The following is a 17,258-nucleotide window of genomic DNA, read 5'->3' on the forward strand; positions in this document are numbered from 1 at the left end:
TTCCACTGACCCAGTGATGGGCGGCCCTGTATGTCAGTGTGATAGCAGCTGAAGGAATGTATGTGCTGAGAATGTGTATGTGTGTGTCAGCTGTTTGTTCTGGGGAGAGGATAGGAAACGAAGAAGGAAAGTGAATGTAGACCAAATTTCTCAAAAGGTAAAAAAATAATCTATGGATTGTAATGTTTCATAAGTTATTTTTTGAGGGACTGATGTCTGGCTCTGGAGCTTTTTATTTTACCATAACTTTTTTTAATGCTCAAAGGCAGCCACTGCTGGAATACAAGCTATCCCATTAAGCTTGGATAAATTGTTGAGATAAATTTTGTGGTTGCAAATGAAAAAGCTACCCACATAAGCACACTAGTGTCTAGTACAGACAGTGACTCATGTCTATCACTGACTCTGTCTGTGTAAGAATGATAAGCTCCTGGCTTAGCTTGCTTCTCTGGCATTGTCGTCTCCTTGGTAATGATTTTTAAGCAATGGTCACATGACTGGGGGAATCTGTTAACAGCTTAGTCTTTATGTTAAATGAAAGTTATGAATGTTTGAAATTATAGCATCCACACTTCTAAAAATGAAATGCATCAAATAACACGTTGTGGAGCTGCAGTCTTTATGTCCTGGAGCTGTGCCCCTTAAAGTCTGTTTTCAATTTCCTAACCCTGCCTGACTTGGACCTTTGCAAAGTTACTGAAAGGCTTCCCTGACTGTTGGAGCTTTATACACCTAACCCACTTCATCCCCACAAAATGGTCTCTGGCCATTCTGACTTGGGGCTCTGCAAGGCATAAGAGTTAGACTCTCAACATATCTCTGATTTAGGTCAAACCCATTTCATCTAAGTGAAAAATGATGAGATATTTACTAAAAAAACACACAAAAATGCATTTAGGAGTCAAACTGCTAAGCAAAAAATGCATTTCCTTATGCAGTCAATCAATGACAACATTTTTTAATAATGTTTAATAATGTTAAGCAGATATAGATGATACATTTTCTCAATACTCAGCAACTAAACACATCTGGGGTCAATATGGAGTTTTTCTTTCGAACAACAGTTGGTAAATTGCTGAATTAAAAAATATGCCTCAAAACCAAATGTGCCCCTACCATACTATGCTTAACCCTGTGAATAATGGAATAATGCAGCAGAACCCCAGGGAGGGTGAATCATCCCAGTATCATGTCTGCGTGTGGTCGTCTGGTGTCCAGTCTGGATCCCACCATCATTTACCACTGAGTCCCAGGTGGAGCTGTGTTTTATGGCGGTATGTCTTAATGTGTAAATCACATGGCATTCATTTGCAGTTTATTTTTTCAAACTAGGACGTTAAATTATCTCATTATTTCTCAGCAGAAATTTGTGAGACTTGTTTTGCCTAAAGATACACGGGTTAATGTCAGACTCCAGTCTGCTTCAACTGAATGTACAGAAACATCAGTCAGACACGAAACAGTTAGAGTTCAGTGTTAAGTGCTGTAGCAAGGGAAACATAAGGTTCAGACAAGCTCATTTGGTAACATTATAACAACAAACTTTCTGCCACTGTAGAAACTTTCAAAGCTCCACCAAGAGACGATATTTGGTTAAATCTAGACATTTTTTTAAATGGCTAACAAAAAATGATGTGAGACAAAGATCTAAAATGATATACCTACTTTTTTGAATAGTAATAAATATTTACATTTGTGTATGTATTGTGTGAAAATAAAGATTTTTATTTAATCTTGCAAACAAACTAACTTAACCCATAAGAATCCATGGTGACATCTATTCTCTATTTATCTTTTAATGTTGTGCAACTTTTATATGAATATGTTGCTATTTCTCTTGTCTTCTTTATTAATTCATCATCCCCCTTTTTTTTTCTTAAGTCCAAATTTTACTTTTAATCTTGTTCTATATTACACTACATTTTTGCACAAGTGTTTTTATAATGTATCAATGCGGGAGGAGTGGGCTTATGGAAAGCACTTTGCGCTACACACAGTATTGAAAAGTGCAACAGAAATGACGTTTATTGATCAGGACAGGCTGTATGTGAAATTGCAGAAGGCTGCTTGACACAGGTTGATGAGGTATTTCTCCTACTATGAACATGGAAGCCAGTATTTTAATAACAAAGCTATTTTCCCTGGCCTGTTCAGAAATAAGGAGACTACACCTACACTTGTCAAACTGTCACTACTGATTTCAGAGTGATTTACTGAGCTATGGAAGCTTCTTCATACTTGTGTCTCTGCATGAGAAAGTGTAAAACAGCTCACAAACAGGTATTGGAAATATCAATTTGTGACTTGTTTTGTCTGTACTTTTTTATTATAATGAAAAAAAAAGTGCGGAGTGATGCTGTTAAAAAAAATCCCATTCTGTTGCTTCAAAATGATACAAACAGCAGTAAAATGGGATCTGCTCCTCTGAGTCAAGTGGTTCCCACAATAATCTTGTTTCTTTTCTCTTTATTTATTTATTTATTTATTTTTGATTCTGATTCAAAGGACTACCTTTTGAAAACGGTTGCAAATGAGTGTTATTGTTGCATTGCAGCTTGTCCAGCAGGACCTTTAAATAACTGCTCCTCCTGCTGGATATCTGACATCCCTACATAACTCACAAGTAATGAAATTAGAGGAAACTAATTTAGATTAAAGGTTATTAAGTTTGATGCAAAGCAAATAATATAATACAATAATACAATACAATACAATACAATAATACATGTATAAGAAATTATGTCACCTCTCAGTACTTTTAAATGATAAATATAATTCTGACTTTATCTATTCAAGAGCAGTATCACGTTAAGCACCAATGCTCTCTAAATCTGGATTTATAAATTTCACTTTATGCCCCCCCAAAAAAAGAACTTTCTTTTTAACAGTCAACACCCTTTTGGGGCTGCATGTTAGTGCAGTGGTCAGAGCATTATGAAAGGTCTTGGTTCAAATCCCAGCTAGGACCTGTCAGTGTGTAGTTTGTGTGTTCTCCCCATGTTGCATGAGTTGTCTCTGCACAGTTGCTTCCTCCCACAGTTAATAAATGTGTTCCACAGGTTAATTAGTTATTGTGAATGTGTGGATGTGGCTGTGTGGCCCAAAGACAGACTAATGACCTGTTCAGGGTGAATCCCGCCATTCCAGCAGCCCCATGACCCCAAAAAGGGATTCAGTGGGTTCAGAAAATGGATTGATGGAACATGTTTTTGGTTCTAAATGCATGTATGCATGGCCTGCAGTTTTCATTTCAATCTATGTAACGCATATTGGCTCTTCGTTCCGTACAGCACATTTTATGCCTTTTCTCTCTTTAGATTCATGTTTGTGAAAGAGAGAAAAAAGTTCAGAATGCAACTTGAATGAATCAGAGTGCTCAATGGTAAAGCTCACAACCTAAAACGGATTTTCTGCCTGAGTGAAAGCAACAAGCAGTGCCTTTTCCCAGATGCGTTTAGTTTCTGTGCAGCCTTTACCTTAATGCAATGGTGGGGTCACTACAAACACACATAAACACACAGAGGATGTTTGTAACTCAAACTATTTGCTTCAATGAGAAAAGCTTTCACTGTATGGTGCAAACTTGACTTGATTTTTTTTGATGACTGCTTGTTTGCGAGTTGTGTGGTCTGGCGGAAATAAACAGAAGAAAAATAAAGTGGAACATTTTTTTTTTGTTAACCTTTCCGGTTGTCAAAAACAGAAGTAAACATCATATTTTACAAGTAAGCTTTACATAGTATTACATACTAAAAAAGAAGACGTCTTGGTTGAAAGATCTTTAGAAAATTATAGCTTCTCCACACACGATGGACAAACATTGAGCATTACATTTGGCACATGTCAAAAGAGGCAACTGACGCAAATTTGACGCATGTTTGGTGTGAACGCAGCACTATGCTTGGCTTGGCAAAATTGTTCATAAATGTTGGACTTTTCTCTTAAAAATGCAACTTACTCCAGAGCGACTTGTATACGTTTTTCTTCTTTTTTTATTGTGCATTTTTTGGATCCAGCAATTTATACTCTAGAAAATATGGTAAATTATTATCTGGGAGGACCATTAAAGGGAACAGCTGATTGGTATATGTGCAAAGTGGGCATTTGATGATGGATAGAATGTACAATGGTGGTCAGACAAGACCAAACAATTAGGGATTGAAATAAAAGTCTAAAAAAGGACGGATTATTTTAAAACCCGCTGGAGTATAAAATATTTCAATATGAGAAAAATGGATAAAAGATTTTATTTGAGTTAAAAAAAACTTGTTTTTTTTTTTTTACTTTATTTTTTGCTGGTTTTTATAAAATTGTTAGTCAAATCAAATGTGCGCTTCCAAAAATTACATAAATCATGGGGATAAGAAGATGCACCTACAAGTACTGACTGCATACAGAACCTTTAAGTTTTAATATACAGGCACTGAGGGTGATAAGATTAAAAGATTTTGAAGCAGACAAAACAAGCTTTTATCAAACAGGAATCCTCTGTTGATTGTACTTGTATAAATACAGTCTGGCAGAGCACACCGCAAGCAAAACGTTTGATTTCTGACCCAAAATACTGTAGTTTGAAGTTTGAATATATAATACTAGGCCAACTGTGGTATTTTTGATTGAAAATAAATCTAAAGAAAACATAGTTATCTGAGACATGAGTAACAAAACACTAAACGAATATTGGTTATTTCCAGCAAATGTAGAAAAAATAATCCTGAAAAAAATAACCCTCAGTGCATGCACATTCATTTGATGACACATTCTACAAAATAATAAATAACCTCAGCTGGACACTGACTAACTTTAAATAATGGTTACACAGGGTGAGGCCTGTGACCTCTTGAAGTGGTTTCCAGAGTTGAGATCATCCAACATTATTCCACTTCTATTGAAGAGGGAGGGAAACTTCCCAACCATATGCTCTCCCGAAGGTCCTTTTGTCATGAGGATTTGAGTCTTCATCTAAAATGATTCAGACTTTACTTTGGACCAACTTTTTTCAGCCAGACCCAAAAGCTCATGAGTAAAGACATAGTTTTTCCTTTTTCTAAGCTTAACTCCACATTGTTATAGAACTTTATCTTTAGATATATTTTAGAGACGTTTTCTTTTCTCTATCTTTTAAGATGAAAAGTGCTCTTTTACTAAGATTGCAAATTAACCCAAAATCCTCCCTATCACTCTCACACTTCTTTGGCAGCATATGAAGTTTTTGAACTTTAAAAATCTGTTATGCTGTTATGTAATTTTTTTCATCAAACATGTTGCTGAGTTATGGCAAAACATTTTACACTTTGATCTCATAAGATTAAAATGATTGTTCTGTAGATTTTAGTTACTTGAAATGCGACCTTTTGACTTAAATAATGTAATCATTGATGTTTTGCTTTCAGTTTTTTTAGCTGTAACATAAAAATGTTATGAGAATATAAACGGAACAAACAGCAATGAAGGTTTATAATCAGTTCACCATCATCAGAGCAGGGATCTGGTTGTCATAGAAACCGGACAGTCGTAAATTATTACTTATTTGGGAGGGTTTAACTGCGACGCGGTTTCTATCGAGGTACTCTCCTTTTTTCCTCCGCCTCGCTCTCAGTGACGTGACTCAGCGCTGAGAGGCAGACTCTTGACGACTGTAAGGGAGAAAATGTGTCTGCTGGTAGACGATTAAAATGTGTCTGTTTCGGTAATTAGGGTCACTTTAAAAGTTGAAACGTCGCAAAATGAGTGGTCGTGTTTTGGTCGGTAAAGTGTTTCCGCTTAGGTCGGCGGAGGGACCGAGACGGACTTTACTTCCCAGGCAAAGGTAACTCTTAAAACTTGAGCACAGTCTTTTATTTGACTTTCAAATTGTTTTAAAAACTGTTCCAGTGGTCCCAAACCTCAAATATTTTTTGCCCAAGATGTAACACAGTTAAAGAAAGAAATAATTTGTTAATGCTTGTAAAACCTTATTTAAATTTCGATGACAAAATTTTACCGGAAAGTCATGGTGAATTGCTGTTTATTATAGCAAAAGATTGTCACTTGCTAAGTTTACATTATTATCTTCTAAACCCCTCAGTTTTGTTCAGAGCTACAGGGATGCTGGAGGACACCGGCTACTGTCGTACGCATGCGTGGTTCGCTCTAAACAGTGCTTCGCTGCTTGTCTGGAATAGCTATTGTTTAGTATGTCTTTACCACTGATAATTTTAGTCCTCTGCTCTCAAGGGCCATGTTGCATTTTAAGCAACAAATAAGACCCTAACCGAGCAGAACAATGCATTCCTATTCCTGTGTATTTAACTCAAATTTATAGTAAAGTCAACTATGACATAGAGCAAAAGAACAACTATTAGGACAGTGTTTGGTTTTTAAATTAAACTCATCAACTCCTTTCTTGCTATTTAAAATCCACAGCCTTGCCACAATGGAAACCATGTGTGTTTTTTGAATGTTCTCAAACTAAAGTCTAAACATCTGAGTAGATCTTTCCATGTTGCCCCCTTCTTACTAATAGCCCAAATTTTCCTTTGACCTGGACACTAAGACTGGCGAGCAGCTCACAGACACACAAATCAGGGAAGATGTTGGAGTTGGGCCATAGAAATCAAATGAGCAAGTTGCCTTGAAGGATTCGCTATACTTTGGTGCACTCCCACCGCTGTCTCCATCTGGATTTCACCTCCTCAAGCAAGGACTTTGGCTGCTAGTGTCGACACCTTCCTGAGTCTTAGGCTCATATCCGCGTGGGCTTATTCATGACCTCTCTGACATAGGAGGTCCTGCTGGAGCATACCATGAACACTTGCCCTCTCAAATAGAAATGTCCCTGATGATATTTGTATACTTTTAATTAATTAATTTATTTATTTATTCATTTAACCCTAACCAGTAGGTTTAGGGACGACAGGCACCAGCGACCTTGCGACCACAGCTCCGGACTTGTATTTAGCTCAGAGGAGATACCATTTTTAGCTTCAATCAAACATCTAAATCACATGCAAACTTTTCATTTTATAGTTAGACTTTAATTAGCTTAAATAACTACATAGTCCTGTCATGTTTAGTTGACCGGGAGCACGTTTTTCTTGTTGATCTTCAGTTGTCGGCTAATTGTATGTATTTAGTTATGATTACTTCCAGAGATTCAGTGCCAAGTGTGTAATTTTTTTTTTCTGGTTGTGCATCACTGCCATCCTCAGGGAGGGAGGGAGCCAGTTTGGCACTGTGTTAAAAGGGAACTTGGAAAAAGGCTGAAGGGTGGAGAGTAGGCTTGTGCAAGGTTTTTGGAGCTGTCAACCCCCCCCCCCCCCCTTACATTTTTCCAGTAAAAAAAGAAAGCAAGTACACCCACATTGTAAATCTTGTCTGACACCATATTTTTCTTTAACATGATTTGTCAGGATGTTCCCCTGACGCGAACATTAAGATCAAAGTGTATAAGAAAAACACATTTTCCTATCAGAACGATTTATTAAAACTTTGTGAATTTTATGTTTTTATATTTAAAAACATAAACAGCTCAAATTGAGCTTTTTTATGAGTGCTGGAAGAGATTTTCCTACAAAAATGACTGCAGATGGTCAAAATACATCTTTAAAGTTTGGGGAAAGTAGAGTTTCACCTGGTTAGTAACTCTTGCAACCACCATACATTTTCTGAAAATGTTTATTTTTTCCTTCAGCTATTTTATTTACTGCTTGTCCTTAGTTTTATGGCAGATATAAATTCAGACCCAACCTTGTGCCTTTTTCCAGACTTGGGAGCAGCTCACGACAACACTAAAGTGTCTCGTGTGGTTGCACTTACTTATGGCACCTGTCTCAAACAGTCTCTTAAGGAGTAACCAGGGTCAACACTGCTTAGCAACCAGGATTGAGCTGGATTGAGTGGACGTAATTATTTGTTCTCTAGAAAGATGGAATAGCTTAAAAGCAATGGTAACTACATGGTTGCTTCAATACAAGAAATTAAAGTTTTGAGTCAAAGCAACAGATTTCTACATAGGTTTATGTCAAACCTTAACATGGTTGATTGATCACAACATGCTTTTCGCTGACTGAATATCATTTCTTGATTTTCAGCTGGGATGAGAGCAGTTCCATCAGCAGTGGGCTCAGCGATGGAGATGGGGATGGCTCGGAGAACCTCAGTTCAGAGGAGTTCAATGCTGGCTTATCTCTTAACTCCCTCCCCAGCACACCATTGGGAACTCGACGCAGCTCATCTGTTATGGTGAGGCTAAACATCTCAATGTTTTATTTTTATTTATTTATATATATATATATATTGTGTGTGTGTGTGGAACTCTTAAACATATAAAAATGCTTTAGTCACTCAGGAGCTTTAATTGTTATTTTACTTTATCACAAATTTTGGCTTCCTGCTCAGGAACGTAAACAGCAAGAAACGGCTTTTCAGCAGCAATAACAGATTTTGAAATGACATTGCTTTAATTGCATGTACATAGATATTGAGGTAAAAAAAATGACGTCAAAATTAACGTCTTCTATGATCTTGATGTCAAGAGGTTTAGTCTGGGACTCTACTTGTACTCAAATTAACTTTCTAGAAAAGTGTTTCTGACAATTAGGAATCATTAGTGTTAACATTTTTCAGAGCATAGGATCTTTCCAAAGTATTGCCCCTTTCTATGACATTTTATGCTAGACCAGTGCTTCTCAATTATTTTTTGCCAGGCCCCCCCTAGGAAAAGAAAATGTTTCGCGCCCCCCCTGACCCCCCCCCCCCCATAACCCCCCCCCCCCCCACACACACACACACACACAGACACACTCGCGCGGTGACAATACATCAGGTCAGTATCTATAAAATTTGTATACCTAAAATTGTATCTTTTAACACTAACAAAAGAAAAAAGCAAAATAAATCCACTTTCAACAAATATTAACTTTATTTAGCCACAGAAACCCTGTTCTAGTCTAAAACAGAAAAGAAGCTGAAAGTACCTGAAATAAAAAAAAATCTGTCATTCCTTATTTAAACTAGAAACATTTTGACCAACTGAACCATTTGATGCTGAAAAAAATAATTCAATCAATAAATAATATTAAATCTAAATTGATCTGAAACATTAACACAGCAGCACCAATATATTTAACGTTTTTAGTCTGAAGAAATAGGTAAAAACGTGCTGATTTTTTTTTTTTCTAAATGACGGATTGTTTATTTCTGATCTCATAAAAGTGCAGCTGTTTTCCTGCATTACCTGCTGTCTTTCTGTCTGTCTGAAACCAACTAAACCACAGGCAGACAAAGAAAACATGGATGGAAAATAAAGACACGTCATCAAAATGTCTACAATAGTTCATAAAGAATGACATTGTTAGCATGAGCTTAGGAATCTAAGGGCAGCGGTGATCTTGGGCAACAGGCAGCGGTAGCAGTGGTCCGCGTGCCCCGATTCCCCTGGCAGACAGGGCCCACACCACCCCTCCCCTTTCGTTCTCACTCGCGCAGCCGCGGACAGACAGAACAGACAATAGGAACCGAATAGTGGACCAGATTATTTTCCAAGCACTGAGCCGCTGTCACCGCTGCCCCCACGTTAAATTTGCGCACCGGACAAACCTGTGCCTAAAACCGCCACCACCGCGCGCCCCCCCTGGCATCGCTTCGTGCCCCCCCCTGGGGGCGCGCCCCACTATTTGAGAAGCACTGTGCTAGACAAACAATCCTGTTGGGAGTATGGGAAAACAGCAGATCCACACTCTTGTTGATTTAGTCACTAGTTTTTATTTTTCGCCTGACAAATGCAGTGTGATTCTCACCTTGATTCATAGTCTGTAGTTTCTTCTTTTTGTTTGTTTTATTCTTTTTGTAGAAAATGTTTGTGAAGTCATCAAAGAATTCCTCTCTGGAAAAATGTACTATGCATTTCAGATGGACCAAATAGCAGCCAGTTCATGTTGTTTGACAGTTTCCTTCATCGTGCCTTCTTTTTTTCCCACCCTGCAGCTTCGCACAGATGCAGAAAAGCGCTCCCTGGTGGAGAGTGGTTTCTCATGGTACAGTGAGGACGGCAAAGCCAGTCACAAGTTTAATAGTGGCAGCTTTGACTCTGGAAGTCTCAAAACGGAAGCCCCAAGCAAGTGGAGGAAAAAACCTCCAAGTCTTGGGGAGGATTTTGGAGTTAAAGGAGAATTAAAGAAACCTCAAAGTTTTGGTCAGCCTGGTAGTTTGAATAGAGGCAGAAATCCTCCAGTCGGTGTGACGTCTCCCATTACCCACACCTCACAGAGCATGCTCAAAGTTGCAGGTAAGATCTGATGGAGTCTGTTGTTTTTTCCCAGTGTTTCATTTTCGTTAACCCTGTATAACTTGCTTAAACTATTATGTTCCTTAGAACCTGTTGCCAGTTCAAATGAAATTGTAAATGAAACCGTAATCTAACCCAACAAGATGCATGTTTTATTCAACAGAAAAAATAGAAGTAATATTAATATCTTTAACCCAAACTATAAAAATAAAATTAAGATGTGATTAAGATTTCTTAATTAGATATTGGTCACAATCTGTAAGACATTACACATTTAACACTTTATGTGTTAATCTATTTTAATACAACCTTTTAGCGCCATTTTCAGTTTTTATTGTTTTTCTGACAGCTTTAATATTCCTGAAAAGTCAGAAGATAAATCCTAACAGAGACAAAATACTCTCCAGGTTGTATCTGGGATGTGAAGTTTTCAAATGGTAACATGCAAATAGTGAGAAGAGAATGTCATGTGAAATATGCTGCTAGTGGCATTCCTACATCAGCAGTCATTGTGCCGCGAACATGTCAGTGTATTTATCAGACTTGTCATCAGGTTTGAGAGAACCCTGAGGGAGAAAGGAAGCTGATGGAATGTTTGTATTTAGGAAAAAATACTCATTTAATTGGTTTTAATTTTTTGAATGTGTTTTTCTTCCTCTCCTCCTCCCTGCCTGAATTTAGCCCCTAAAAGTGAGAAGCCTCTGGACAAATCTAAAATTTCGGTCAAAACCGCTGGCCTGCAACGGTCTCGTTCAGATGCTGGTAGGGATCATCATGGGGAGCACCGCAAGCCACCATCAGGATTGCTCAAGCCCTCTGCTGTAGGCTCCTTTGGCTACAGGAAAACCCCAGCCGTCCCTGGTGCTGCAGCTGTCATGACAGCAGAGGGCACCACCATCCCCAGTGGCTCCTCCACTGTGGGAAAGGCCCCCAAGTCATCTGGCATCCCTGTGAAACCTGTGGGAGGGGGGACACCCACTGGTAGAAAGAATAGTTTTGATGCCAGCAGTGACCAGAGATTCTTGGGACCAAATGCCAGAAACAGCATTCAGTACCGCAGCCTGCCTCGACCGGCCAAATCCAGCACACTTAGTGTGATTGGACGCCCAGCAACTCGGCCTATCAGCAGCACCATTGATTCCAGCTTGTTGAGTTTGAAGCCTGTACCCATTGCCTCCACAGGACCCCGCGTTAAAGAACATAGTGTCTGCGGCAGTAAAACAACAAATCGAACAAGTACAGGTCCAGTAAACCTGACAGACAGAGAAAAGGAGAAGGAAAGAGCCAAAGCCAAAGCTGTGAGCGTTGACATTGACTGTAGTTCTTTAAAAAAAGAAAACAGCCAATCAGAGTCCACAGGAGAAGCTGCTGTGAAGCTACATGGCCTAAGACGGACCAGCAGCAGCAAATACCCCGAGCTGTCCTCTCCAACAACACCAAGGTCTCTGGCTTCAACTTTTGTTACACAAATTACAGAAAAGCAAATCAAAAGATCAAAACATCTACGGTAACCTATATTGGTTTTTTGTAGCTAATTACCACTGACTGCACCCTTGAAGGGAGCTGCATGTTTTTATGTTTTAGAGTAAATTTATGCAAGCTATCACACAGATTAAATATTTGTTCCTTGTTTTTTTAACTTTTTCTGTCTTTTTCTGTCTCAGGATGTTAAACTCTAAGGCTCTAGGTCGCCCGCCCAGTTTAGCTCATCTAGACAAGGTCAATTCCAACAGCCTTAACTCCTGTGTGATGATTCAGGACCTCCCACCCAAAGTCCCCCCATACTCCAAGCTTCAGGATTTAGCTGCTTCCCACCCTGCTCCTCGCCTCACCCCGAGCCCAGCACCTGTCCTTCATATGGATTCTCCTGCCTACACCAGCGAACGTCTTGGTGGATCCTCCTTGTTCTACCCTAAGCTATCGGGCATGCACCGCAGCCTAGAGTCCCTGCCCCTCCAGATGAGTGTGCCCTCCAGCGCACGGCTTGTTACGACAGAAGCACGGGACAAAGAGGAGAGAAGCACAGGAACATGGGGGGCCGGAAGCAGGACGTCCCTCAGCCTCTCGGAAAGGTAAACATTAGAAATGTGTTCTGTTTACATCTACAGTATGTTCTGTTTAAACATCTGTCTTTTTCTTTTGGAATTTATAAAAAAAAACAAAAACTCTCAAATGTATGTGTACATTTAGTTGTGTATGTGTACAGGTATTTAATGTTCTACTTGATTCCTGTCTGTCTGTCTTTTAGTGTGCAAACAGACCGGAACACACTGCCAAAGAAAAGTTTAGAGTAAGTCAAAACAACTTTGCTTCTGTTTAGAATGACGCATTGCAGTGCAGCCTGTTTGCCTTCATTTGAATTTACCTTTGCTCTTTAGGTGTTTTGGCTCCAGCCTTCCAGAGGATGATGGAAACAAGCCAGGAAGGCGCCACTCCCACACCATAGTGAGCATGACTGAGAGTGACAGCCCTCCTCAGCTTCCTTCCCCCACTGGTCCTCCTCAGGCCTCCTCCAGTAAGGCTCCTCTCACAAACGTGGGTGAGTCCTTAGGGGTGACAAGATGGAAAAAAAACAAGCAGTTTGAGCAAATTGATGATGACTGGGATCTTTGGGAAACACTACTTTCATCTTTAAATACTGACAAGAAAAAGTTTCATTTTCTTAAATTCTTTTAGCCATATTTATTTGTTAAATTAAAGGGGCCACACCTGGTAATACGCCTCAACTTTTATATGCAGAAATGCTCATCTGTCGAGCACTTAAATAAACCATAGTTTTGATTTTTGGTGTTTTGCATGCCAGTTGCCCCAATTTCCTGTGGCACCCCGAGGATCTCTCGCTCCAGCAGCACAGGGCCTCCCACTGACTCAGCCTGTGATCTCTATGGATCCTCCCCCCTGGGCAGCAGTATGTCTCTGGCTGACCGGCCAAAAAGCATGATGAGGTCTGGTTCTTTCCGTGAACAGGGAGATGATGGTGAGCATTTTTACCCTCTTCACTGCTGAAAGCAAAGATTTTCAGCCTCGCTGTTTTAAAAAGTTTACAAATTATCTCTGTTTTTTTGGTCTTGTAATAAACACATCAAGGATTAAATTTGTGATTTCAAATTAGCTATTCCAGAGACTTCCCCCATAATTCAAGTTATTACCAATATAAAGCTCATAATTGATCTGTAAAAAAAAGTTTAGCACTTATTTCACATTTTTTGTATTAAACAGTTCTCATTACCTTAAGGTAAGTTGTTTGTTCACTTTTCTGTTAAAATACATTTTTGATCACTTAAAAGTTTGATAACTGGTTATATACTTAGTTTGACAATTGGTCAATATGAACTTTGTCACTTAAAATAGATCTAACTGTAATTTGCAGAGCTTTTTAAATTCTCTGCTAAGCTTTAAAAGCAGAAATCTCTTATCTTTTTTGCTTTAGTGCATGGCTCGGTTTTGTCTCTGGCCTCCAACGCTTCATCCAACTACTCCTCGGTGAGTAAAGCCCCCAAGTAAAGTTTAAAGCTTTCACCTTGACATATTTTGCTTCAGAAGTTGATAAAAAGACTTGAAATTTTACTATCCAGTGCATTTGCATTATATTGTAAAACTCTCATAACGTTACATGTCTGGGAAAAGTTACATAACCGTATGTGTTTTATCAACTTATCCTTCAAACATTTTTCAATTGGAATCTTTTTTAAATATTCATTATAAATCTGTTAAAAAAAATCTGCACACATAACTAGAGTTAATCTTCCACCCTGTATCTTTTGCTGTCACCATGCCTTCTTAAGAATGAGGAGAGGATACAAGGGGAGGTAAGGTCATCATGCCAGCGATCTATAACCCATATGCTGGCTATGCTTTGTGTTCTTTGCCAAACCATTTGGCAAGTGTGGAGTCTTTACTTTTGTTTTATTCACAGTATTGCATCCTTTTCAGAACCATAAATTAATCAATAAAAACATTACAGCTAATAGAATTTTAAATGCATGAAAAAAATTTCAATTAAGAATCAGAATTAAGAATTGTCACAGTTTTCTCACAATTAGCATGTGAATGAACAGCTCTAGCACTTCCAGTGAGATGTCTCTTCATTAATATCTTTAAGATGACTTTCTTTGTTTTTATCTACAGCAAATCCGAAAGCTGAGGAGAGAGCTGGAGTCCTCCCAGGAAAAGGTCGCCAATTTGACCATGCAGCTTTCTGCTAATGTACGATGTATTTCTTTTTTGTTGGTTTTAGTGTCTTTCCCAATACATAAGAGACTTGGCCAGGTTTTTTTCTGGATCATCTCTGCAAATAATATTAATAATAAAATTATTCTGAATCATCAAGCAGCCGTCCTGAAACAAACTATTCTTGAAACATGTATGAGGAACACCTTCACCAGGTGTTTTTAGTCTTTTTGTATGATTGATTGTTTAGTTTATTTCAAGCAATTTAAAAAAAGTTAAAACAAAGATATTAATTTCATAAATTGATCAGATAAAAGAAAATGATGCTATTTTCCTGATATAAATACTCCAAATCACGAGTATTGTAGACATAGACTTGTGCATCCACATTTTACACTGAAAATATTAAACGGCCTATAACATGCTTTTCTTAAGCCTTTCAGAGTAAACGATATCCATTTATATGATAATTTCTTACCTTTTGGCACACTAAAAAACAATTTTTTATGAAATATTAGTCATTTTCGCAGCTCATTTCCAACCTAGAAGTAAGATGACTCGATCTCTGAGGCACCGGTTTCCTCGTGGGCGCCGCCCATTTCATAACGTCAACCGAGAGTCAGCCTTGGCAGCGTTTCTGCGTTTCACCCACAAAAGCGAACAACATCCAAAAATGTGCAAAGATGGATGTGCATGATGTGCATAAAACAAAAAGGAAATTATTTTTGCTGATCACTGCTAGCTCCGTGGAGAAAGTGTGTGTGTGTTGGCCTAGGGGCGATCACACCTTCATGCATATGAGGATGTTAGCCGCTGGTCTTCATGGGTTGGGAGGTGCTGGTGCTCAACTCACCAGTTTTAGAGGAAAACTCATAAATGAGTGAACGGTTCAAAATACCGCTTTGGTTTTTTTTTTTTTTTTATGAATTAACATTATAACACATTTACAAGCTCCAAAAGGGGATTTTGCTTGATATAGGCCGTTTAACTAAAATTATTGTCAAACTGAGTACAAGTAACCAGATAAATGGATTAATTGCTTGACAGGGAAAGGGAACAAATAAGCCATCCCTGTTATGTTTTACCTTTTTTTTCCATAGGTGCCATAATCTGTTTCCTAACATCTATATAAGTTATTAACCTTTTTTCTGTCGCAAGTGCAAATTATTTATATAGTAGCATAGATGACGTAAGTTCTTATTATACTTATACTTATATAAGTATTGTCAAAATATATTAATACATTGTATGAAATAAAATAAAAAAACAATTACTTATCTAAATTTTATAGCTGCTTTTCTTAAGGTCAATACATATCTTGGTATAATGTAATAAAAGTTTGTTTCAAAACATCAAATATGGCTGGAACTTATTACCCTACATTTTAGATTTTACCTACAGCTGGGTATTCCTGATGAATTACTGTTGCCCCACTTCAACCCCAAATCTAACAACATGCTTGAACATGTCCGTCCTCTGACACTTTCTTTTGCGCCTGCTTCCTCTTGTTGTTTTCCTTATCTATTTGTTTCTCTTATTATTTTAATGTCAAGCTTGTTGTGCATGAAAATGAAAAGTTAAACCAATCAGCCACCGTTTCTGCTTCAAGCCTCCCTCTTTTGCACATTTGGTTGTTTGAATCTTTTGCTAGTTTAAGCAAGAGTGTTTGCTGCTGATATGATTTTGTTCCCAAAGCCTAATACAGCTGTCCCTCTCTTTGACACTTGGCTGTAATGCCTGCTGGATTCACTGCTGCCCCCTGCCTGTCTCCCACTGCCCTACATCACTGGACACTGGTGTAGCAGCTTGGCCAGGTTTGTTAGCGTTAACTCGGAGGATGCTGATATGAAGAGTGCTGTTTATAATAGCTGAGATGTTATGTGACACCGCCAAAGCATGCTGACCAGTTATTTTCATATAGTTGCTAGTCACTCAAAGCTGCATAGGCTTTTTCCTTTTCTATTTTAGAAAAGGTTAATCAACCTTTTGTATTTCATCAAATTATGGCTTAAATTTAACTAACTTTCCTCTCCAATTAAAAGTTTTTTAGCTCAGTAAATTGTTGGTTTGATTGTCTCAATGAATAGTGTTGATATGTGTTTGCCAGCCTTTTTTCTTAAAATATTTTTCCATCTGTTAACGCCAATTTCTGTCTTTTTAGGCTAATCTTGTGGCAGCGTTTGAACAGAGTCTGGCACTGATGACGGCACGCCTCCAGACACTGTCAGTCTCCTCAGAGCAAAAGGTATTTTAAATCATTTGTGATGCTAATGAATCCTCCATCACACAATTAAAGAAAAAGGTAAGAAACTACGGTGTTTCTTGTCTTCAGGACTCTGAACTCACTCAACTAAAAGATACCATTGAGATTCTAAAAGCCAAAAACACAGAGGCCCAGGAAATTATACAAAATGCTCTCAGTAATCCTGAGATCACCCCTAAAGGTATACACCATTATGACGCATGTTCAATAAGAAATGGGATCACGAAAGACAAACTAATTGTTTCACTGATTGTACCCAGAGCTGCTGATTAACCGCCAAAACTCCTCAGAGAGCATCTCCAGCCTGAACAGCAACACAAGCCATTCCAGCGTGGGGAGTCTGAAGGAGCTGGAGGCCAAGAAGAAGAAAAAGAAGAGCTGGGTGAGAAAAAGCAGACACAGATATGAACACAAAAATGTAAATGAAGAGAATGAAGAGTGCCACAGAAAAGAAAAAAAAAATTAGAAATAAATTGACTAAAATGTTTTGGTCTTCAAATCTAGCTTAAAATAACAAACAGCAAAAAGAAAAATGTTTCAAAAAGTGGTGACTTTTGT

The 17,258-nt window shown here is 38.3% G+C and overlaps 1 protein-coding gene across 17 annotated transcripts in view; it reads left to right on the forward strand.

Moving 5' to 3' along the window:
- The window catches only part of nav1b (neuron navigator 1b), an 80,180-nt gene that overhangs the window by 47,925 nt on the left and 14,997 nt on the right, over nucleotides 1-17,258 (forward strand). For 5 of the 17 annotated variants that reach the window (XM_078947240.1, XM_020703234.3, XM_078947241.1 and 2 more), the window contains 13 exons: nucleotides 8,073-8,223; nucleotides 9,967-10,267; nucleotides 10,949-11,774; nucleotides 11,932-12,339; nucleotides 12,516-12,557; nucleotides 12,646-12,806; nucleotides 13,071-13,244; nucleotides 13,698-13,750; nucleotides 14,053-14,076; nucleotides 14,396-14,473; nucleotides 16,599-16,682; nucleotides 16,770-16,881; nucleotides 16,961-17,082. In XM_078947240.1, coding sequence (XP_078803366.1) covers nucleotides 8,073-8,223; nucleotides 9,967-10,267; nucleotides 10,949-11,774; nucleotides 11,932-12,339; nucleotides 12,516-12,557; nucleotides 12,646-12,806; nucleotides 13,071-13,244; nucleotides 13,698-13,750; nucleotides 14,053-14,076; nucleotides 14,396-14,473; nucleotides 16,599-16,682; nucleotides 16,770-16,881; nucleotides 16,961-17,082 — 2,536 coding nt within the window. Of the gene's footprint in view, nucleotides 1-5,500; nucleotides 5,810-8,072; nucleotides 8,224-9,966; nucleotides 10,268-10,948; nucleotides 11,775-11,931; nucleotides 12,340-12,515; nucleotides 12,558-12,645; nucleotides 12,807-13,070; nucleotides 13,245-13,697; nucleotides 13,751-14,052; nucleotides 14,077-14,395; nucleotides 14,474-16,598; nucleotides 16,683-16,769; nucleotides 16,882-16,960; nucleotides 17,083-17,258 lie in introns of those variants that run through there. The other 12 variants (XM_078947244.1, XM_078947245.1, XM_078947255.1 and 9 more) reach the window with 8 other exon arrangements.

Source organism: Oryzias latipes, chromosome 5 (genome assembly GCF_053564925.1).
Source record: "Oryzias latipes strain Hd-rR chromosome 5, Olatipes_Hd-rR_3.1".
NCBI lineage: Eukaryota > Metazoa > Chordata > Actinopteri > Beloniformes > Adrianichthyidae > Oryzias > Oryzias latipes.